The sequence below is a fragment of the Podarcis erhardii genome, assembly GCF_964252035.2.
Source record: "Podarcis erhardii genome assembly, chromosome: 10".
Lineage (NCBI taxonomy): Eukaryota > Metazoa > Chordata > Lepidosauria > Squamata > Lacertidae > Podarcis > Podarcis erhardii.
This window is the reverse complement of record NC_138500.1, coordinates 58,183,824-58,207,314: the sequence shown is the minus strand read 5'-3', so window position 1 is coordinate 58,207,314 and position 23,491 is coordinate 58,183,824. Positions and strand designations below refer to the sequence as shown.

The 23,491-nt window shown below is 43.4% G+C and overlaps 1 protein-coding gene across 3 annotated transcripts in view; it reads left to right on the top strand.

Moving 5' to 3' along the window:
* The window catches only part of CADPS2 (calcium dependent secretion activator 2), a 351,450-nt gene that overhangs the window by 135,310 nt on the left and 192,649 nt on the right, over positions 1-23,491 (top strand). For all 3 annotated transcript variants that reach the window (XM_081878161.1, XM_081878160.1, XM_081878159.1), the window contains exon 6: positions 5,768-5,889. In XM_081878161.1, coding sequence (XP_081734287.1) covers positions 5,768-5,889 — 122 coding nt within the window. The remainder of the gene's footprint in view (positions 1-5,767; positions 5,890-23,491) is intronic.

Here is a 23,491-nt window from a genome sequence, read left to right as displayed (position 1 = left end):
AACGAGGAGGTTTGTTCTCTCCCATTTCTCACTGCCACAACCCCTGGGCCATTTCAGCATGAGAAGCAGTTCAGATATTCTGTCTCTGAATAGCTAGGGTCTGAAGTGGTACCCTCCTGGAAGCTTGCTAATTCTGCATTGTGTACAGAATTACGCTCTAATTCAGCCAATTGTCTGTTCCCAGTTCACCGATATGGCCACTTAAGAGATTTCGGAATAGGAACTTGAGCAGCCTTAAGTGTAAACTCTGTCAATTCCTGGCAAAGTACTACACACACTACATTCAATTTGTGATGATATTCAGACAGCGTCAGCACAAAAGTTCTCTCCTCGCATTCTTGCCTTAGGTTTGAGGAGAATACCGTAACACCGGATTTTCACTTTTTGAAATATGGCAACCCTACCCAATTGTCTAAAATAATCAGGGCGGAGGAGGCCGAACATGGCACAGCTTCGAGTTGTCAGCTGCTGCTGCTGCGGAGGGGAAGGGAAGGGAAGGGGTTAAGGGCTTAGGAAGAGAAAGCATAGAATGTGGCAGTGGGAATTAGCCATAAGTGATAGCCATTGCCTCTTATCACGGTGTTGATATGGTTTTTGCTTTGTTTTTGGTAAACAGGTCTTGTGGGACGTAATCTTTTAAAGGAAACACAAGCCTTTCTGCAGCACCCCTGTATTAATCTGCAAAGAGGAATCCACTTTTACCGCTCCTCAATCCAATATATATATATATATCTCATTTACCATATTTTTCCTTATATTGGATGAGGTTTTTTGACACAAAAACCATGTCAAAAAACTGGGGTCATCCAATACACGGATAGTGGCATGGGGGGAGATGCTGCTGGGTGCGAGGAGTGATCTGGGGGCGCTGGCTGGTGGTGCGCAGCTTCTCCCGATGCCACAGAGAGTGGGGAGCGATCTGGGGGCGCTGGCTGGCTGGAGCGCAACTTCCCTCAATGCTGCTGTGTGAGGGAAACACTCCCTATCTGTGTGCGGGAAAAGATCTAGGGAGTGTTTCCTGCCCGCAGCTGCTTTGGGCCATCTCCCCTCATTTTCTTAAAATTGAGTCCCCCAAATTGGGGGGGGGCGTCTAATACATGGGGGTGTCTAATAGATGGGAAAGTACAGTATATCAGAGTATCAGAAGTTGCTAGGCAGAGTGTATCAAAACTGCTGTCCTATCAGGGATTAAGTTCTGATGGGCACCATGGTAATATTTCATAAGGAGACGGCATTGTTATTTCCCAGACATTCCCACCACAGATGACAGCATCCTTGCAAGGGGGCATGGGGCGACTGCTTCACAAGCTGGCTGTGTTATGAGAGGATTTTATTTACTGCCCTTTGAATCAAAATTGTTGAAAGCAGTTGTAGGGGTAGCTTTTCCATAATTACGAGCTTTGGTTTGTGACCGGTCTGAATTGAAAGAGGCAACACAAAAACCGTCTGTAAGCCAAGAAGAGCGTAGTGGGTTTTGGTTTGTTTTTGTATCTTAGGGCTATCAAAATCTTTCTTTTGTTAATAAGGAAGAATGGTTTAGGAGACAAATGCTCACTCTAATTAAAAGGGGAGAAATGATCATAACGTAGCTTTGTTGTGTGAAGAGAAAACCAGAAGTCCTTTAGAAATAGGATCCTTCTGCTAGATTTTCAATAGTGCTTCAAATGTGAATGTACATAGTCTTATTAAGTCGGTGTTCCCCAAACCTTTGCTACCTAGACTGTATTATTTAGTACTCTGGGATAAAATGGAAGACATGCTTCAGTTCACACCCAGAGAAACATAAAATATGTCAATTTGCTTCCATTTATCTGCGTGTTTTGCTTAACCAGTTTTAAGTTGTGCTAAATACGTATGTGTGTGTGTGTTTAACAAAATTGAAATATTTGTGCAGTAGTGTTTAAATGAAAAATGAAGTAATTTAAAAAAATAAATAAATCTGTTTTTCTGGTCAGTATACTTTTAGTTTTTAAAAATTGGGGGTAGGCAATACAGTGGAACCTCAGTTTTTGAACGTAATCTGTTACAGAAGACCGCTCGACTTCCGAAATGTTCAAAAACTGAGTTGCAATGGGCGGTTGGCAAATTGCATTGAGAAAAATGAAAAATACGCAGCAGAAACCGTTTGACTTCTGAGGAACATTTGAAAATGGAAGCAATTACTTCCGGGATTTCAGCTTTCAAAAAATGAAATGTTTGGCCTCCGAGATGCTCAAAAACTGAGGTTCCCCTGCATTTTAATTCTAAAATACATTCACCTGCCTCAGAAAAACAAGTTAAGTAATTATGTAAAATAGCCAATTGGGAGTGCTCTAGTGAATATTGTAGAGTCTAGTTTTAAACTTGTGTCCTCAGAACTATCTTCTCTGTTCCTGCATGGCACCTTGTACATGTAATTCCAGACTGGTTAAGTAGTATTGGGAGTTGCCTAATCCAATGATCTTTCCAAAACTGCCCAGGCATAGTTCATCCTATTTATTCATGTGAACTGAAGCTGATAGCAGCTTTATCTGCGGTAAATGAGCTAAAATGTCTGTGAAGTTTCCCCCAAAACTGTGAGTAAGATGTAACTGTTCCCTCGAGAGAGAGAGAGAAAATTGTCTTAGATGTTTTGTTTGTTCTTTTCCTCCAATTTCTTAGATGTCAGACTGTAACAATGATGTGCCACTTTCCACTCTGGGAAATGCATATGCAAGTTGGCCCACTCAACGTACACATTTCTGTTAAAAAGAAGCGGGGGTGGGGAGGGGGGGAGGAGAAGCTTTGTCCGAATAACATCAGACACTTGTTAGGCTTCGGAGAAGTGCATGTGATGGAAAATCACATGCATAGCCAGGTATTAGTTAGCAGTTGCTACTCCGGAAAAAGACAAGCTATTTAATTCAGGAGGCTGCTTGGCACGGGTGGTGCTGTGGGTTAAACCACAGAGCCTAGGACTTGCCGATCAGAAGGTCGGCGGTTCGAATCCCCGTGATGGGGTGAGCTCCCGTTGCTCGGTCCCTGCTCCTGCCAACCTAGCATTTCGAAAGCACCTCAAAGTGCAAGTAGATAAATAGGTACCGCTCCGGCAGGAAGGTAATCGGTGTTTCCGTGCGCTGCTCTGGTTCGCCAGAAGCGGCTTAGTCATGTTAGCCACATGACCCGGAAGCTGTACGCCGGCTCCCTCAGCCAATAAAGCGAGATGAGCGCCACAACCCCAGAGTCGGTCACGACTGGACCTAATGGTCAGGGGTCCCTTTACCTTTACTCCAGAAAAAGACAAGCTATTTAATTCAGGAGGCTGCTTGGCTCTTCAGCACTGGGAACTGGACTCGATGGCCCTTGTGGTCTCTTCCAACTCTATGATTCTATGATTCTATGATGATTCTATGATTCTATGATTCTATGATTCTATGATTCTATGAACTGCTGTAGCAAATGCAAAAGCAGAGCCCCCCCAATTCTTAAATCCATCCAGAGGCAGAGCTACAGTAGCGTAGTGAAAATAGAGCTTTGGGCAGTTGGGCTAAGAGTCCACTTTGCACCTAGCCCATTTTGTGGTGGTGCATTTTGTGGTTCATGTTGTTTTTCCACCATGCTACTGAAGCCTTTTGCAGAGCGAATGCATGAAAAGGCAAATAGTTCTTCCTCTCTGTGAGCAGTGCCATTTTGGTTTTTGGCTACTGTACCTTATTTCATCCCAAAATTGAAAACAAGCCTTAAAGGAAAATCTGGTGTTGGGCCAAAGTATCACAGAAGTAAGTTGAGGTGGAGTGAAAATGCCTATCAACGTTTTGAGTTCTTGATTCAAGCTAAGACACTAAGAAGGCGTTTCCCAAACTTGGGCCTTCAGCTGGTTTTGGACTACAACTCCCATCATCCCTAGCTAGCAGGACCAGTAGTCAGGGATGATGGGAATTGTAGTCCAAAAACAGCTGACGTGAAGGGTTTCAAAAACCTGGGTCTAACACATAAGATTTTGGGTGGGTTGAGGTTCTGGTTAGTTCTTACCTTAATATGTAAGGTATTTTTGACTGAGGAAAAAGCCTCGACTGACAGGAACAGGCTTGCTTCCTTCCTGTAATAGGGAATGGTGCTACAGCATGGCTTTTTCTCCAGTAAAAAGAAGCAAAAGCAAAAACAAGCTCTAGGCCACCTCATATTAAGGTGGGGTAGCCAACAAAGTGCTCTGTAGATGTTCTGGACCATAACTTCCATCAGCCCCAGTCAGCATGGCTAGTGGTCAAGAGTGCTGGGAGTTGTAGTGAAAACAAACTGTTGCCTACCCCTGTATTAAGGTAAGAATGAAGAATACCCGCACCCTGCACAAAAATGCCCTAGAATTTCATCCCCTCAAATAGTCACCAAATATTTTCCCCACTTTCAGTGGAGGTTGAATGGTCCTGCAAAAATATGGAGGGGTATTCAGTCTGGGTTTGGTATGATTAATCAAAAACTTCATGGAAGCAAATCTTCCCAAAACCAATAGGGATTATACAGATGCCATAGTCCCTAGGTTTAATTTGCTTTTGACATTGACTTAATTAGTTTCAGTCTTGCTTTGCTGGTAAAACAAGTCCTTGTTGTGAATGACTGCTAGTTGAAAGTAGCTTATGTGGTCTTAGGGTAATGACTGTATCTCAGTGATACACGCTAAAATAAAATTAAACATGGCCATATCCGCATAAGTTTGTGTCAAGCACTCAACCTCTTCACTGGTAGCAGGCTGGATCCAAAGATGTTCCCTTGGGTACTTTGACACATTTCTATCAATAAACTTGTATATCATAAGAGGTTCTTCATGTGCACCCATTCATATCCCTGAAGTTCATTAGGAGCACAAGTATTTCTCAGAACCTTAGTGTTAAGTCTAACTAGTTTTTCAAATTGTTATTCAAGGACATCACTGGTGTTGAAGGATTGCATCAAGTTATGAAAAGGGAGATTAGCTTCAAAACTTCACATTTTTTTAATCCACTCCTAAAATGTTTTTGAGCAACATGTGCACAATTGATAAACGAGTTTTTTGTTGTTAAAGGTGAACTACACACTCAGAGCAACCCACTATAGAAGTGGTACAAAGGCCATAAAGTGTTTTTTTATATATTAAATTGCCTTTTGGCTTTAGATCTTGAAACTATTGTTGTGTTTTGTGTTTTTCTGCACAAGTGCTATAGAGTTTGCATCTTAAAATGGAAAATACTTGTTTTGTCCTAGTTTGGTAGCTTAAAAGCACTTTGCACAAAAGAAGCTCAGAATACAGTTTTGTATGTTCGCTGCACTGTTCAATAATATAACAACAACTTCAGGCTGTTGTTGGTGATCTCTTTTGCATACCACTAGATTACATTAGAATAAATGCATTTTTCAGGATTGTAGACGTAGCCTTGATCTTCAGATCCTTGCATCCACCAAACAGATATTCTTGTGCTATCGGTGTTCACAGTTCTGATCAATCGTTGGATTGGGCTTCATCCTAGAAGGATAACTGTCAAACCTTACCTGATAGGTGCCAAGTGCGGACCCAGTCTGGTACAGATCACAGTACATGCAACCACGTATGCTGTGTATGTTGGTTGCTGCTGTTTTATTCCAGAGCACCGCTTAGAATGGAGGATTATCTGCACACATAGGCCTGCTTCTGGATTCACGACGTATAAAGTTCACATTTTTACAGACGCATCTGAGTCCTCCTTTTTTATCCTTTATGATAATGTGGTTTACATGTGTACTGCTTTTGTTTCGAACGGTTGATGTTCATTTGCTGTGTCTTGTTTTTCTTGTTCAGATTGTTATAGCAGAAGTCCAAGGCTTGAAGTCGCTTGCTCCCAACCGCATTGTTTACTGCACGATGGAAGTGGAGGGAGGAGAGAAACTCCAGACAGATCAGGCCGAAGCATCGAGACCACAGTAAGTGTTGCGCCGGGATGGTTATTCACAAGAAATGTGTGCTCCACATGGTGGAGAAACTGTGCCCCAAAGTAGGCACCATATTTTTTTTAAAAGAGGCAAAATAGAAGCTTGGTTTATTTTATTGATGTTATTTGGGGGCAGGCAACCCGCTACTTTACTAGTAACTACAGTCAAACGTACAGTCAGTGACAAACCTAGACAGCATCTTAAAAAGACATCACCTTGCCAACAAAGGTTCGTATAGTAAAAGCTATGGTTTTCCCAGTAGTGATGTATGGAAGTGAGAGCTGGACCATAAAGAAGGCTGATCGCCGAAGAATTGATGCTTTTGAGTTATGGTGCTGGAGGAGACTCTTGAGAGTCCCATGGACTGCAAGAAGATCAAACCTCTCCATTCTGAAGGAAATCAACCCTGAGTGCTCACTGGAAGGACAGATCCTGAAGCTGAGGCTCCAATACTTTGGCCACCTCATGAGAAGAGAAGACTCCCTGGAAAAGACCCTGATGTTCCACTCCCTGGAAAAGACCCTGAAAGATGGAGGGCACAAGGAGAAGGGGACGACAGAGGACGAGATGGTTGGATAATGTTCTCGAAGCTACCAGCATGAGTTTGACCAAACTGCGGGAGGCAGTAGAAGACAGGAGGCAGAGGCAGAGTTTGGATTTGATATCCCGCCTTTCACTCCCTTTAAGGAGTCTCAAAGCGGCTAACATTCTCCTTTCCCTTCCTCCCCCACAACAAACACTCTGTGAGGTGAGTGGGGCTGAGAGACTTCACAGAAGTGTGACTGGCCCAAGGTCACCCAGCAGCTGCATGTGGAGGAGCGGAGACGCGAACCCGGTTCCCCAGGATTATGAGACTACCGCTCTTAACCACTACACCACACTGGCTCTCAGTGCCTGGCGTGCTCTGGTCCATGAGGTCACGAAGAGTCGGACACAACTAAACAACCAAACAACAACACAGTCAAATGTATATCACAAGCTTGGGAAGGGCACACCAGTACAGCATCTCCATTCCCATGTCCAGTCCCTGACATCTCTAGGTAGGAATCGGGAGTGTCCTCTTTGTGATTCAAGGACCCGCCACCGGCTTGGGGATGAGAAAGACACATGGGCACAGTATATTAGGTTAATGGGCTAAAAAAGGCCGCAACTTTATTGATTACAGCATGTGAGAGGTATTGGCTTAGGCATAGCATAAAACAACAGAGTGTGACTCCACCCCCTCAGGGAGGGGTGAGTCTAACAAGGGTTATCCACCAGTGGGAGGAGCCTGTTGTTGCAAATACAACTGAAAGCTCCCCCTGATGTCACCGGGGGTCGTGCCATGGCCCTGGCCACCAGCAAGGGCGTCGGACAGGATCCACGACCACCGGATTCCTTTACCGGAATACCCATAAAGTGGAGGGGTAGGCAATGGCCACACATTGCCCTCCAATACACAAACATATTCCAATGCCTAACCACCACCCAAGCCAAAAGAGGCTCACCGCCAATACCCGCACAGCTGCAACTGATCCCTAAGGCTTCTGATGATGTGAGCCAGCCAAATATCATTGCCAAGATCCGAAAGGTGAACACCGTCATCTCGAAACAAAGACAACTCGCTGAACCTGATGTCAGCATGCAGAATCACATGGCCATACATATAGCGCAATTTGCGTGCTACCACACAATTTAAGAGTTTCCTGGATTTTTCAATGGCCACAGGGCTATGGGAGCCTTGCCAAACCCTTCTCTTCAGAAGTTTGGACCGTCGAAAACCAGCAGCGGAATGAAAGGGAAGTGCTGCTGTGGCCACATTTGAGCGGCAAAACCCCGCCCCCAAGCCTCCACCTGATTGGCTGGCTACCTAGGGGCGTGGCACGGCAGCCAGGCCAGCTGGGCAGGGGCTGGAACGTGCCCTGCCAACACGGGAAACGGCTCCTGCTCACAACTCCTCCCCTCTGTAAGGAGGAGAGGCTTTCTATAACCCTGGAGAGCTGCCATGAGCCAGTACTGAGAGAATACTGAGCTACATGGACCATCAGCCCAACTCTGTGTAAGGCAGCTTCCTATGTTCTCACTTGCCATCCTGTCTGAATGTTGAAATGTTTCAGAAGTTGTTCTCGGGGTACCACCAACAGAGACAATGTGAATGGCGAAAGGGATGGGGCTAACTTGCATATTGTACAGTTAATCAGTGCAATTTTTTCATGTTTTCCGCTGACCAGAGATGCTGCGGTTATCCCTCCATTACCTTTAGTTTGGAATCTTACCTTAAACCAATTCAGACCAGAGTCAAGCTTTATACTCTGATTAAGATTCTTGTCCATTAGAGGATAACATGTGAAGCCAAAAGTTTTTTTATTAAGATTTGATAACCAAGGCACTATTTGGTTACAAGAGAGAATAGGTTTGCAGTCTAATAATATGTAGGCACTCAGTGTGTTTACAGTATGTGTGAACGGTGCAACTGATGTTTCTCCAGTCTAAAAAACCCCCTCTGATATAAATGTTTTTCTAAACTCAAGATGCGCCTTTTCTAGGTTAGCAGGAGGGTGAACTGGGGAGGTTCAGCATGTGCAACCAGTTTATAATTAACGCTCCATAATCAGTCCTGACAAAGCCTACTTATCCGCTGAACATCTTCTAATTGTACGATCCACTTATTCCAGGTGATATTTGGAGAGTACAATCAGCAAAAGGACTTGATGATGCCACCTATCATTTGAACTAGAAAAGTTGGTGTATGGGTAGATAATGAAGTGTTTATTTGGTTGATGTGATTGACCTTTGGGTTGCGCAATTTTCTTCAGAGGCCTCTCTCAGCTGTTAAAATGTCATCCAGGGTCTTTTGCAAATGTGTTTTAAGAAAGACCGATAAAGGTTTTTCCTTCTCCCTAATGGGCCCTGTAAAACAATTGGAAAATTGTAGTCAACAAGCTCCCAGACGACAGCTACAAAGCAAGCACTTGTTCAAAACAAACACAAAAACCCCTTAGGAAGTTTTCTAAGCACATAGATAGGATTATGGACCACTGTATTAAAATTACTGTAGACTGAAACTTTATTCAAATGTTTCAGAAACAGCTTTTTCCAGTTTTATTTTTTATGTCGATTTTATTAAAGGTTTTTTTAACATATTAAACAATAAAATCCAAACTCATTTATGAAAGAATAGTACAAATGAAAATATCAAGAGAATCAGAAAAAAATAAGAGGAAAAAACAGAAAAGAAAGAGGAAAAAAACAAAACAAATAGAGATAAAAGAACAGTACTTCCCCAACCCTTTCTGTCAATTGTTAGTACGACCATTCTTTATATTATTTAATATAAACCCACCAATAAATGTTTCTGGCTGTAATTAAAATTTCAGGTTTTGGTGCTGCTCTGCTAAATGGTATTTTTTCCCTTCTGGGTCCAACCTTCCTCTTTCGTCACTCAAAAAGTTCAAAATGGCTTCTCATCAATTAATTTAACATATTTCCAGATTGTATTACTCCTGATCTTGTGACAAGCTTCTCTCTTTCCTCCCCCTCCTTTTTTATTTATCTTTTTTTAAAAAAAGAGTTTCACCAAATCTGAGTAATATAGTCCATATTTCATTGCCTGTTAAATCATATGTCCCCATCCTGAATTTCTGTGTCTCCTATGTTTTAGATGTCTTTTAGCACTTCGGCTTGTCCTTCTTTACCACAGTATTCTCTGCTTTTACTGAAGGAGGTCTTGCTCAGCTGCTCTCAGAGGTCCTTAGAAGCAAAGATTCCAAAGATTGAACTTGGAATCTTCTCCATGTGGTGCTCATAAGCTCTTCCCTTGAGTGGGGCGCCTCTTGTTTTATGCAGGCTATCCATGCTTCTGTGATTATTTTCCGTTTAGTGGCAACTGAAGTGTCAAGTGAGGGGCAGGTTGCCTCTGTTAATATAACTGGAGAGCAGCATTCGGGAAAATAGTACAGGAACAGCTGAATGTTGAAATGTTCAAAATGGCTTCGGAAAGCTAATATAAATTATAACCTTTTTCAACACAATGGCTGCATTCCCTTTGGGGCAGACTAATGGTGGGGAGAGGCAAAATTAGGCAGATAAATAAATGTGAATTTTAGCTTTCTAAGTTAGGCTAGTTTTCACACCCAGGACCTGCAGGCATCAAGATGCCCTCAGATGCACCCATAGCTAGGGGGTCACAGACTGTACATTTGTTGTTTGTTATGTGTTTGTGTGAGAGAGAGTGTATTGGTGAGCGAAGTCAGAGAGCTGTGATTGATAAGCAAGTTGTTTGGATAGCTGACAATAGGAATCGCTGGAGTCCTAAAGAGCTGTTGTTTCCTCTTCTACTTTTGTGCACTTCCCCTGCTTGTCTTATTTTCTAGTCCTTGAAATCTCCGTAGTTTGTTCTTTCTTGCCCCCTAGCAACCAGGATGCATCTTTCCTGCAGTTTGCTCATCTGAGATCAGGTAGTCCCTAGAAATTACTTTCTGCAAATACTACGACACAGTACGTGTGGGTGGATGTTAAAGAATCCCTTCTCCCCGCAAAATGAAAATATGAAAACTCTGCAATGATGCGTAGGCAAGTCCTTTTCTGCAGGAGCTAAAAACCAGATACGCATTGTATGTCTACTCAGAAATAATTATCTCCATGTTTAATGAGGCTTAGCACAGGTAACTGGGCAGAGGATGGCAAACTAGATTTTGGTTTAGGGCTGGCACTGGGGGAAAACAGTTTTCTTCTCCCTTTAAGTGTTGTATGGCAGGCAGAAATTCAACAGATTATGCCTTTTCTAGCAGGGAAATACAATTATGGAAAAGCTTTGCCAAGATTGTACAGCTGTTTAGTTTTATGCCGCCATAGAATTCTAGGCTTTTGTGGTATATGTTTAAAAGTCACTCCCTAAGCAGCGCACAAGAAGCAAGGCAAAGAGTTTGAAGGCACACAGAGTCATAGAATCATAGAGTTGGAAGAGACCACAAGGGCCATCGAGTCCAACCCCCTGCCAAGCAGGAAACACCATCAGAGCACTCCTGACATATGGTCGTCAAGCCTCTGCTTAAAGACCTCCAAAGAAGGAGACTCCACCACACTCCTTGGCAGCAAATTCCACTGTCGAACAGCTCTTACTGTCAGGAAGTTCTTCCTAATGTTTAGGTGGAATCTTCTTTCTTGTAGTTTGGAACCATTGCTCCGTGTTATGGGAGGAGAATAGTTGATACAGCCAAAACACAAGAATCAGATTGCAAAAATACCTAGAACAAGTCCAAGTGAATTGGTGAACAGAAATAAAAGGAGCCCATTTTTAGGCCACGTTTTCTTCAAAACATGGCCTGAAATTTCTTCTTCCACATTTTTATTCACCCAAGAGTGTTAATGACTACAGCCATGTTCAGCCTATCACTGAAGAACGTCTGGCCAAGGAACTACACATGAAGGTCCCATCTGGTAGAGAGCAGAGAGAGAGATAAATGAGGGGGGAGAACAAGAGGAGGATGACAGGAGGAGAGAAGGTGGAGGGAGCCAAACGAGGGTGACAGAGCAAAAAGAGATGGGTGATAAACGATAGAGTTGGAGTAGGGAAGTGACTCACTGATCGCAATGCTTCTCATAATCTGGAGTGCACAATGGTGCACAACATTGCAGTTTCTCCATGGGCGACATTGTCCACCACTGCCATGAGCAGCCATATTGTTTGAGCCATCAGACCAAGCCAGTATGACCAATGGACAAGGATTATGGAGTTGTACTCCCAACAGAAATTGGCTATCCACAGCTTCCCCATCTTTGCTTCCGACAGAAGGGGCAGGCAGGAACTAGCCAAATGCTTTATTGGAGCCCAGAGCAAGCAGTGTGACCAGTTGTTTCTCTTCAGGTAAACTGGGCTTTAATAAGAGCGTAGAGCCCATGTAAACAAATATAGTTCATTGATTTGATTGATTGGTTACATTTCTACGCCGTTTTTCATTCAAATGAATCCCAAAGCGGCTTACAAGCAATAACACACAATAACATGACAGAACATAATAGAGCATTTGGCATAAATCATATAGAATAATTAAAACAGGACAGCTGCGTGTTCCTGCATTGCAGGGGTTTGGACTAAATAATAATAATAATAATAATAATAATAATAATAATAATTTATTATTTCTATCCCGGCCATCTGGCTGGGTTTCCCCAGCCACTCTGGGCGGCTTCCAACAAAAGATTAAAAATACATTAAAACATCAGTTATTAAAAACTTCCCTGAACAGGGCTGCCTTCAGATGTCTTCTATATGTCATATGGTTGTTTATTCTTTGACATCTGATGGGAGGGCGTTCCACAGGGCTGGCACCACTACCGAGAAGGCCCTCTGTCTGGTTCCCTGTAACTTCGCTTCTCGCAGTGAGGGAACTGCCAGAAGGCCCATAGCGCTGGACCTCAGATTATCCCTTCCAACTCTTTGATTCTGTCAGTAAAGCAATTACAATCTGTAAAACACTGTTAACAAACAACAACTGAAAAATCAGCTGACCATCACAATTAAAGCAAAAGTCACATTATAAGATTAACAAATCTACAGATTGTTCCCTTCTGAAAGAAAATTATATGAAAATTATGTATAGATGGTATATAACACCAGTAAGGATAGCAAAAATGTATAAATCTGGCTCTAACATTTGTTGGAAATGTAAAGAAAAAGAAGGGACTTTTTATCATATGTGGTGGGAATGTAAAGAAGTTTTTAAAAATTGGCAAATGATATATAATGAATTGAAGAAAATGTTTAAAATGACATTTGTAAAAAAACCAGAAGCATTTTGTAAAGGATTGGAAGTCAAGACCTGCCAAGGAAAATAAGGTACCGATTTATGTATGCCAGCATTTTAAAAATCAGAGACATCACCTTGCCAACCATGGTCTGTATAGTTAAAGCTATGGTTTTCCCAGTAGTGATGTATGGAAGTGAAAGCTGGACCATAAAGAAAGCTGATCGCCGAAGAATTGATGCTTTTGAATTCTGGTGCTGGAGGAGACTCTTGAGAACCCATGGACTGCAAGAAGATCAAACCTATCCATTCTGAAGGAAATCAGCCCTGAGTGCTCACTGGAAGCTGAGGCTCCAATACTTTGGCCACCTCATGAGAGGTCCCCTGGAAAAGACCCTGATGTTGGGAAAGATGGAGGCCATAAGAAGAAGGGGAGACAGAGGGCGAGATGGTTGGACAGTGTTCTCGAAGCTACCAGCATGAGTTTGACCAAACTGCGGGAGGCAGTGGAAGGCAGGAGTGCCTGGCGTGCTCTGGTCCGTGGGGTCGCAAAAAGTCGGAGATGACTAAACGACTAAACAACAACAACATTTATGTATGCTACAACAGCAGCAAGAGTCTTGATAGCACAAGGATGGAAGAATAAGGAAACCCCGACAAAAGAACAGTGGCAAGAGAAACTGATGAACTATGCAGAACTGGCTAAATTGACATACAGATTGTGAGACTAGGACAACTGTGACTTCAAGGAGGAATGGGAATTTTTCACAAATTATTTAAAAATACAACAAAATGAACTGGACTCCTTGGCAGGTTTTGAATAAACATACACAAATTTATTGTTGATAACATGATGGACAGATATGTAAGGATATATATAATTTTATAATATGTAGAGAAAATATGTGCAGCGAAATCAGGGAGAAGGAGCTGAGGGAAGTACTTGGTGGGGGGAGGGGGGAATTATGCAGGCGATTATACTGTTTGATAATTTGTTATGTGGAAATTGAGCAATAAAAAATATTTTTAAAAAAGATTAACAAATCAAGACAACATTTATAATCTATAAAACAGTATTAACAAAATAAAAGCCAAAAGATAGATTAAGCACTGTTAAGTTCATATACACAATCTCCACACCAGAGGTGCCCTCTTCTCCAGAGGATCGAGGGGGCCCGTGTGCAATGTCATGCGATGTCCTGATGTCACGCATGGTGCCCTCTGAACATTGAGGGGGACTTCCCCCCTCAAAAGTTCAGGGGGAGCCGCCGTGCCTCAGCCTGCAGGAGCCAGCCTCCTTGCTCCACACACCCATGACTCTCAATCTTTCACTCTATTCAACTTATTAAAATGCACGTATACATAATGCCCATAGTTGCAACTCCATTCTGAACGTTCCTCGGGCTGGAGGTGGGGCAAGGCAGGTGGAAATAGCCTCTTAGTTGCCATATGAAGGTGTTTCAGTGTCATTTTTACCATGATGTAAATGGGACGCAGGTGGCGCTGTGGGTTAAACCACAGAGCCTAGGGCTTGCTGATCAGAAGGTTGGTGGTTCGAATCCCCGCGATGGGGTGAGCTCCCATTGCTCGGTCCCTGCTCCTGTCAACCTGGCAGTTTGAAAGCACGTCAAAGTGCAAGTAGATAAATAGGTACCGCTCCGGCGGGAAGGTAAACGGTGTTTCGTGTGCTGCTCTGGTTCACCAGAAGCGGCATAGTCATGCTGGCCACATGACCCGCAAGCTGTACGCCGGCTCCCTCAGACAGTAAAGCGAGATGAGCGCCGCAACCCCAGAGTCGTTCATGACTGGACCTAATTGGTCAGGGGTCCCTTTACCTTTAATCTGGAGAATAATCAGAGGCATCAGTGATGTGCTGATAAGCGCCAAGTGTTAGAAGATCATGTATACAAAGTAAAGCATCACCAGCTGCTTTACTTGCCATTTCCAGTGCAAAGGGATTTTTATCACAAATGTTAGAAATCAGATCCTCTTCACGTTAAGAACATTTCTCTACATTTCTCTAATGGTTATTCCCTGCTGGGAGTCTGATGGATGACACATGAGTAGGGAAGCGATCCAATTAAATGTCTTGAATCGTCGAAATCAGTCTGTTACTCCGTCAATTTAAATTTGCAAACCGGTAAAAACTGTACTTCTGAAGCAAGAAATGTGTGTATTTTAGGTAATGCACCTGTGTCCTAGGAGGGGATGTCTCTTCTAAGGTGATGCCTCTTTTGTGAGGGGAAAGGTCAGTTCCTCTTAAGATGATGCTTGCCATCTGCAATTTTTATAAGTACTTGTATTAAAGAGGTTATCAGAGGTTATCTCAGAGAGGTTATCTTTTTAAGTCAGTTTTAAAAACGGATGGGTGGGGTACAAATAATAAAATTATTATTATTATTATTATTATTATTATTATTATTATATCTGTCAAATTCAGGTTCTCTCAGTTTCTTCTGTTTGCCCTATTTCCCCATCAATTTGCAATATTTACTTTACAGACTGGTGTGCATTTCTGCTACAATAGGTGATTCCTTGCTAGCTGTTTCCCTAATGTAATGTACCTGTAGACATCGTCTTCAATGATATGTGTGCTCCTGTGCACTTTTGGGCTTGAAAACTGCATCACAAAATTCAGAGAAACGTGGATTTTAAAAGTAGTTGTGTTTCAGTTTGCATATTGGTCCAGGAATCCTTTATTTAAAAGTGAACTGAATTAGTTTCTCCCCTTGTTGTCGGCCACTTTCTCTTCTGTTAGCAGTTTTCTATTTCTTTATGCTTTCAAAAGGACACCAACACAGACAGTGACCTTTTCCACAAAGCCTCACTTTAAAAAACACTTTCCTTGAATCTTAGTTGTCTAAAGCAGTTACTGTTTCTCTCTTTTGCTTACATGCTATCAGGTTTCCCTGTTGCTTGAACAGCCAACTCCTTAGCATTTTCCTCTTGGCAGTTCTTGACAGTGTTAGCCACGCACAGTAGCTTTGCACATTAATGTCCATAGGATTTCTTGACCATTTAAATTTTTATTGCTGTAAATGTTTAATAACAAAATGTGCAGACAGAAGCTCTTTACAGCTGCTGGAAAAGAGAGGAAATTTGAGTTCCTTCCACTTGGTTATACCAGACTATGTCTTTCTTGTGTGTGTTGACCCACTGCAGAGATACCCCAACACCTGTGTGTTCTTTTTCCTATTTCTTCTTTTGCCATTTTTTAGTTTTGCCCGCAGAAGGCTTCCTATAGTGTATACCCCCATTCTACCCTGCTGCCATCCCTCTTTGACATAGCTGTCAGGGAACTGACATCGGAGCCAGAAGTGGAGGCAGGGCTCCCAAGCGATGCCGGAGAAGGCCCAAGCAAGGAGAGAGGGAACTCATCGGCTGGGGAAGGAAATCAGCGTAACACCAGGGATAAAGGGGGGCGGTTGGGGGAATTGGAGAGGGGTCTCCAGGACTCTTCGCTGGAGACCAGCGGGGAGAGCACAGGTCCTCCTCTGCCCACACCCACCCTGCGCAGAAGACTTCCGCGCAGGGAAAGTAGGCGTAGACTTGGTGTCAAAGAGCATCTGTGCTGGAAAAAGTTTAAGAAAAGCCCACTGATGGATTCTGCTAGCGACTGAACAGCCACGAAGTGAAGGGCTGTCCAATCAGGAAAGGTTTAACCAGGCTACCTAGCCAGGAGTGGTGGCAAACTTACGCACGAGCAACCCCATACATCCATTACAATAGCATTTTCTCCTTCATGGAGAGCACGTGTTGCGGTGGGGGCCGCCAGGACACTCCAAAGTTGGGGGCGGGCTAATTGATCGTTGGCCACTGATGCGATTGGGGCTTCCCTTGTTGTTGGGAAGAAGTTAATATTGCCATTTGTTGATTGACAGCCAGAAATGCTAAAACTCGTTGCACGAGGCTAGGGCTTCCTCTTTTCGCCCGTGCATTGGATTGCCCGTCCCTCCCTCCCTAGAATAGGGTTGTTCCCTTTTACCTTGCTATGCCTGTCATGGGGTCGTCTGCTTTGGAGCGGGGGCCTGGTAGGAATTTTGTCCATCTGGCTGATTGGCTGGGGCCATTTGGTTTTTGCCTACTGCGTAGCAAATCGTCACAACTTGTAAGGTTCACGGTTAGGCATTGGTTTATGGTTTGGTTGGTTGAGGGGCATGGATTGGCTGTGCCTGCCCCTCTAATGCTGCTGCTGCAAGGGATTCCGTTAAAGGAATCAGGGGCTAACTATTGCTTGTCCACTCTGTCAAGGGGGCTCGGGCCATAGCAATGAGCTCCTGGTTGCATTTGGGGAGGGCTGAGGGCAGGTTCCCTGCTCCGTCGCTACCCCCAGGTGTAAACCCTTTTCTGACTTTCGCATTGTGCGGAATGTCAGTCTGTCCCCCATAGTGGGGGCAGATAGTCGCAAGCAATGCCTAAGCAACTACTCACATTTTTGTATTTTAATAAAGTTGTGGCCAAAATTATGCCAAAAACCTTAAACAAAAATTCTGTGTGATGTGTGAGTTATTGGGGTGGCCCTGGGGACCTCGGCACGCAACTTTCAGTGGCCATCTCTATTCAAAAGAGAGATTCTCAGTCTTAATCTTTCATAACATCTTCATCAACGTCTTAAATTAAAGAGTTGTGCTTTGTGTTGTTCCTTTTACAATAACAATTTTCAGCTTGCTAGGCTTTTTTCTCTCTACGTGTTGTTTTCGTTACAAAAATGCGCATTTCTGATTGCCGTTGCTAACCAAATCCCAAAGTATTGAATCTTATTTAACATTGATCTTGATAGTTTGATTTTTTTTAATAGTCTCTGCGAAATTGAGTTACCTTTATGGACACAATACTTGCAGATGTCACTAAAATAAAATTACCCACTACAGCAAACATTGCAGCTGTTACATTTGTGTCATTTTCAAGAGTGTAAGTAAATAATACTTGAAACAGTACATTATTTTTGTATGCCTTGCTTACATGGACATATGTGCCGCATGATTCCTGCAAATGTAAGGACAGAGGAGATTTTAATGGAAACTCACAAGTAATAAATCTTCATGTTGAAATTTAATTAATCTGGATGCAGCTTGCTTGTACGTATTACTGATCTGAGTTCCATTCTGACATGAGTTTTAAAAGAATGTTTCTTTATTACCCTGCATTGGACCGAAAGATTCTGTGTAAAATTGGATTAAATAATTTATTTGGAACATCTATCAGAATTGCTAAGCTGTTGAAAATGAGAATTAGTTGTACATTGCAGAGACAAGGGAATAACTTTTGGACACATTGCATTAAAAGCAACTCCTTCAGAAGATCTGCAGCAGAAAGATGAGGAGGGAAGGAAAGGAGGAGACTTTGGCAGGTTCTGCCAGTTCCTTCCCTGTTGTGATAGGTAGGCAGAATTCAATACAGCAAATTTCAGAACAATTAGTTCACATTTTGGTTCTGACATATTATTATAGCTGTCCAGAAGCCTTGGACAATGAAAACTTGATTTTTTAAAAAAATAAAAATAAAATGGTAAGGTTGAAGGGAAGTGGGGAATGTGGCATAACTGCACTCTGTATCTGTAAAAACATTAAATAAAACAATTGGGATCTCTAGGTAAAGGTAAAGGGACCCCTGACCATCAGGTCCAGTCATGGACGACTCTGGTGTTGCAGCGCTCATCTCGCTTTACTGGCCAAGGGAGCCGGCGTACAGCTTCCAGGTCATGTGGCCCGCATGACTAAGCCGCTTTTGGAGAACTGAAACAGTGCATGGAAACGCCGTTTACCTTCCCGCCGGAGCGGTACCTATTTATCTACTTGCACTTTGACGAGCTTTCGAACTGCTAGGTTGACAATTATTTAGAAGTGTTGTGCAAGTGTTGTGCCCACATTCAGATCTTTTCAGCCGCGTAGCTCACTGCGTAACTTTGGCCCTGTCGCTGTGCCTTTGGGATTAGTCAGAATGACATGACCCTATCTACATCCCACATTCTTTGCCATGTGCTCCTGCTACTGCTGTGTATTAGCAAAATGCCTTTCACCACATTATGATGGGCAGGGAGGATTTACTGAGGATGAGTTGCCTCTCTCGGGGAACCCTGGATGTGTTCTCTGTGTGTGTGCTCCATACCCAGACACATCAACTCCCCCCCAAAATGGGATTCTTCCCAGTGTCAGGTGTGGGGGGCAGCATAAAAGCAGTAGTTAATGTTTTACAGAGTATTTCTCACTACTGAAAGCATTCTACATACATCCTACCTAAGTGTGATGCTTTGCTAGTCATTCCTTGGGGAGGAAAGTAGCAAGTCACATGGAACAAACGATATACATACATTTGAAGACCCTGCTAGAGCGGGATCTTAAACCTTGCCCTCCACCCTTCTTAGCTCAACATACTTCTCTTTGCACACATCCATGCTGGATTCCCTTTCTTGGTTCTGCTATAGCAACTGGAAATCAACTGTTTACACAAACATGTGCCCTTCCAAAATATCAGGATGAATGAAAAGAAGCAGAAATTGGTTCCAGTGATCCTTGAGGTCCCTGCAACCCAGCAGGGCATCTAGACATCAGGGGTGGGGATTGATTTTCACTATGACTACATCACTGGATTGCATCCTTGAGCTGTGAGAAGACCTCTTGCTAGCTTCATGGGCAGCCACCTTGGGACTGCATTCCGGCGGTGGATGCATTCGGACACACGACTCTCCACTCTTCATCCAAGCAAGCAAGAAGTCTTATCACAGTTCAAGGACACAATCCAGGCAGGCAGAGTCACTAGAGGAAATTGCAGAGCAGAACCAGTGCAGGATGTGGCCCGTAGACAGTCCTGAGGGCTAGATAAAGTAGCCTGGAGGGGTGTCAGAGACCAGGCTGAGGAGACCTGCTCTGATGAGGAATAGTGGGAGCCTCCCCTTTTCTCTGCTCCTGACCAGGATCCTGAAGCTGCCCAGGAGCAGTGGAGCAGTATAGATTTGAAACAGTGGTTTGCAGAGGGGCATAGTTCTGAAGACAAAAGTTGGGATGAACCTGGGGCGTGAACAGCAAAGTGAAGAAGAACAGGAAGAGAGAGAGCTCCAGCCTATCAGTCCAAGGTCATGTAGAGCAGATAAGGTGGCTACTCAAAAAGCACAGTGGTTGTGAGATCAGGTTGCAAGGCATGGAAGTGATTAGAGGGGAAGTGGGTGGAAACCTTAATTGGGAACATCTTCATTCTGAGAATGGCTGCTTTGTTCTTTTGCTGTGATCATTAAAGACTCTTTAAATGGTAAGCAACTCTCTTCGCTTTGTCCTTCTTATCTACGGCCAAAGCGGTGGAAGAAAAAAGCACACCAAGAACTCAGGCCAATGTAAGTTTCAATAGTGGGAGTGGTCCGTACTCACAAATCAATAGTCAATAGTAACAAAAACTAATCCATTCAAAAGTATGTGTTCTGATAAGGATTACAAACTCAAATAGAGATTGCAAACTCTAATACAGATTACAAACTCAAACTCAAAAAGATATGTATAACATAATAATTCGTTACAAAGATTTTTTCTTTTTCACTCGACAATAATGTTGATCCTTATAATTAACAGCTTGTAGATGGAGACTCAGTTTCAATCATAGAACAGAAGTCAGAAGCGAATTATGGATTAGAAACCAGGATAGGGCCCTGTTTCGATGTATTCACCTTCATCAGCTGGAAGTATCAAATATTACATGAAAATACATTTAAATTCTAAATTATCATAAATTATAAAAGTCATAAATTACAAAACAGTATTATATACCATTGGGGGGAAGTAGCCGAGTCTCCGAAGCCTGAAAAGGGGCCACGTTTGCCCCCCCCTCCAGACCTGAGTTTCCCCTCCCTTGATGTATGTGTATTTTGCATACTTGCAGACATTAGTCTTTCATTGGTAAACAATGGCACAAAGATTGATTCATTTTGTGAAGGTAGATGCCTGCTCAGTTTGCATGTGTGTATTCTGTTGGGATTGTGTAGGCTCACTTTCCATTCTCTCCCCCCCTTTCCCTTTTTCATTTTTGAGATGCAATTCCAAGACTTGATTGTAATGACTTTTCCCATTTCCTCCAAAAATTTCCCACTCCCTTCCATTAGCTTGCTAAAGGTGCTGTATTTTTGAGACGCAAAGCTGACATTTGGGTTGTTTTCCCCCTCACTGCCAATAACATGTCAGGACTATATAAGTATTAAATCTGCAGTGACTGACATGCCGTAATTGCTCTATCCCAGAGTAAGAGATTGCAGTATTTTGTCTCCAAGGCACCTGTTCCCTGCAACAGAAATCAATTCACCTTACGATAGCTCACAGATGGCTAGGTGCTCGGGGGTTGGGGGCAGGGTGAATCAAAATGCATAAATTGAAAACACGTACAAATGTTTTCCACAACTTTAGCTGATTAAATCTACAAATAAGGTTGTCGTACTACATTAATGGTCTAACACAGGCTAAAGTCTATGTTACCGAGGGCTGCTCTGTTCTTTAGGAAATGGTTGACAAGCCAGAAATGTAGTTTGTCACATGATTTTGACTCTGCCGGGACTGGTCAGGCTCCATATTAAAATCGGAGCTCTCTAATAATGAAGGCCCAGGTTATGCAGCATACAAACATCTACATTTGGAATTTTTTGCTATGATTTGAGGCATTAAAAATAGGGAGGGGGAGAGATGTTTCCCCCAGGCCTTCACATTGCTGCACAACACATGTAACCACTGCCACCCCATATATTTCCTATGTCTCCCAGTGATGTGTAGTTAAGACAGACAATGCAACAAGTCTTCCAAGCCATCATTTATCTCTCCCCAACCTCTCTTTCACACACAGCAGCCACTGAAGTGGTTTGGGGGGCAGGAAGCATGTGGTCACATGTGTCAATGTAATGTCACACATCCGGCTAGATATTATGCAGAGATCTGGGGGATAGGATGTAGACTCAAGTCAGCCACGTGGTCACAACTCTGTATCATGCTACACACCTTTACATCTCAAGGGTGCAAAAGATAACGTCTCCTCCATACCCCCTATCTGTGAAGCATTCATTCCGAGTTGCTTGTACAAGTCTTGCAGAGCTTAGCTGGTACCTGGTCTTGTTTGAGCAACCAATCTGATATTTTTGTAGGGAAGTTCAGCAGCAGCGAGAGTTCATTCTGATTTGCTTGTAAGGTGTTTAGATGTCTTACCATTAATCATTTGTTCATTCCTTATTTCCAATGCATTTTCCCACCACTTTCCTAACTGCAAAAAGAAGAAAAGCTATTTTAAAGTGGATTTGTTGCACAAGGACAACAGAGCCTTTTAGTTCATTTTAATTGCACAAACCAAAATTTACGGTGTGCACTTCAATATCTCCTGCCAAACAGTGACAGGCTGGAGATGCCCTTAGGCAATCTGCAATTGTAATTTCTCTCTCTCTCTCTCTCTCCCTCTGAAATGAATACTTAATCATTTTTTAAAATGAATTCTTTTTATACATGAAATGACTTCCTGAAGTGTATTATCTTACTAGCGTTTCTTTGAATTGTTTCTATCTTCATTTCTTTCCTACATAATAATGTTCTCTTCCTTGTTTCCAAGTGCACTTACTGTTTAAATTTGCATGATAAAAGGCTTGAAAATTATTAATTGGCTTTAGTGATGTGATGCCCCCTAGGGTCCTTTGGAGAATACTTAGCCTAGCATCTCGGGGGAGTCACTTAGGTAAGCTGAATTAGATACCCAGTTGCTCAGCTCCAGGGAGGAGCATTAACTCAGTGACAGCTCACACTTGTTGCACACTGAAGGTCCCAGATTTCAGTCCCAGGAAAAGGACAGAAAGTTCCCCTGTCTGAAATCCTGGAAAGTTGTTGCCAACATTGACTGTTATCACCCAACTCAGGATGATAAAGGCAACCCCTGGCACTGTATTAAGCTCCAAGAGGGCTCCCATGTTCCAACGCTTGTGTGCTGGTTCTGGGGGGTTACCGTGCAGCGTGGTCCGAGTCCAGTCCGAGGTCGAGGGTGTGGTATGGGGGCTGTCCATCAAGACTGAAGCCCCGGTCCACAGGTCACTCACCTCTCCTGGCCTGGAGGTGAGCACTCCTCCTGCGGGAACTTAGTTCCCTCCGCCTCTCTGCCCTGAGCCTCTGCAGCTCAGGAGAGGCTGGAGGGTTACTGGACCCAGAGGCAACCTCACCTTCCCCTGACAGGGCTGAGAGTGGAGCACCTGCAGGCAATGGGTCCTCCATCACCTCAGGGGCCAGAGCAGACTCAGCTGGTGTCTGCTCCTGAGGATCCGGCACAGATGAGGGCCCTTCAGGTTCAAGCCCCAGCCCCGGCTCAGCCGGTCCTGGAGGCAGGGACTCCTATGCAGTCTGGGATTACTCAGGTTCAGCCTCTGAATCTGATTCCCAGGCCATCACAGCTTGCCATCTTCAAAATCCTATGGATGAAGTTCACCAAGTGGTAGAGCCACTGCTTTGCACACACCACATCCCAGGTTCAAACCCCAGCATCTTCAGGTAGCCTTGGGAGTGTGCCCTGTCTGAAATCTTGGCGGTTAACTGCCAGTCACTGCAAACAGTGCCGAGCTAGATGGATCCAATATGAAGGCAGTTTGTACTAGAAACCAGACTTTAATTGTTGCAGCTTCAGCCCTCTTGAATTCAATACCAATTGGAACTACACAAGCACCTAGCATCTTGATATTCTTCCTTCTTTTTTGGCAATGACTTGTAGCCAAGTAAGATAATCTTCCATAAGCACGGTTTAATCAGTGAGTCCGTAAGTGACTGTGGAGGCCAATTCTGGACCCACACGTCCTTCTACAGTGGGGACATTGGTTTCCGGGTGGTAGTTGATCACAGTGAGGGTTTGCCAAGTGTGTCTTCCTCTTAGCATGT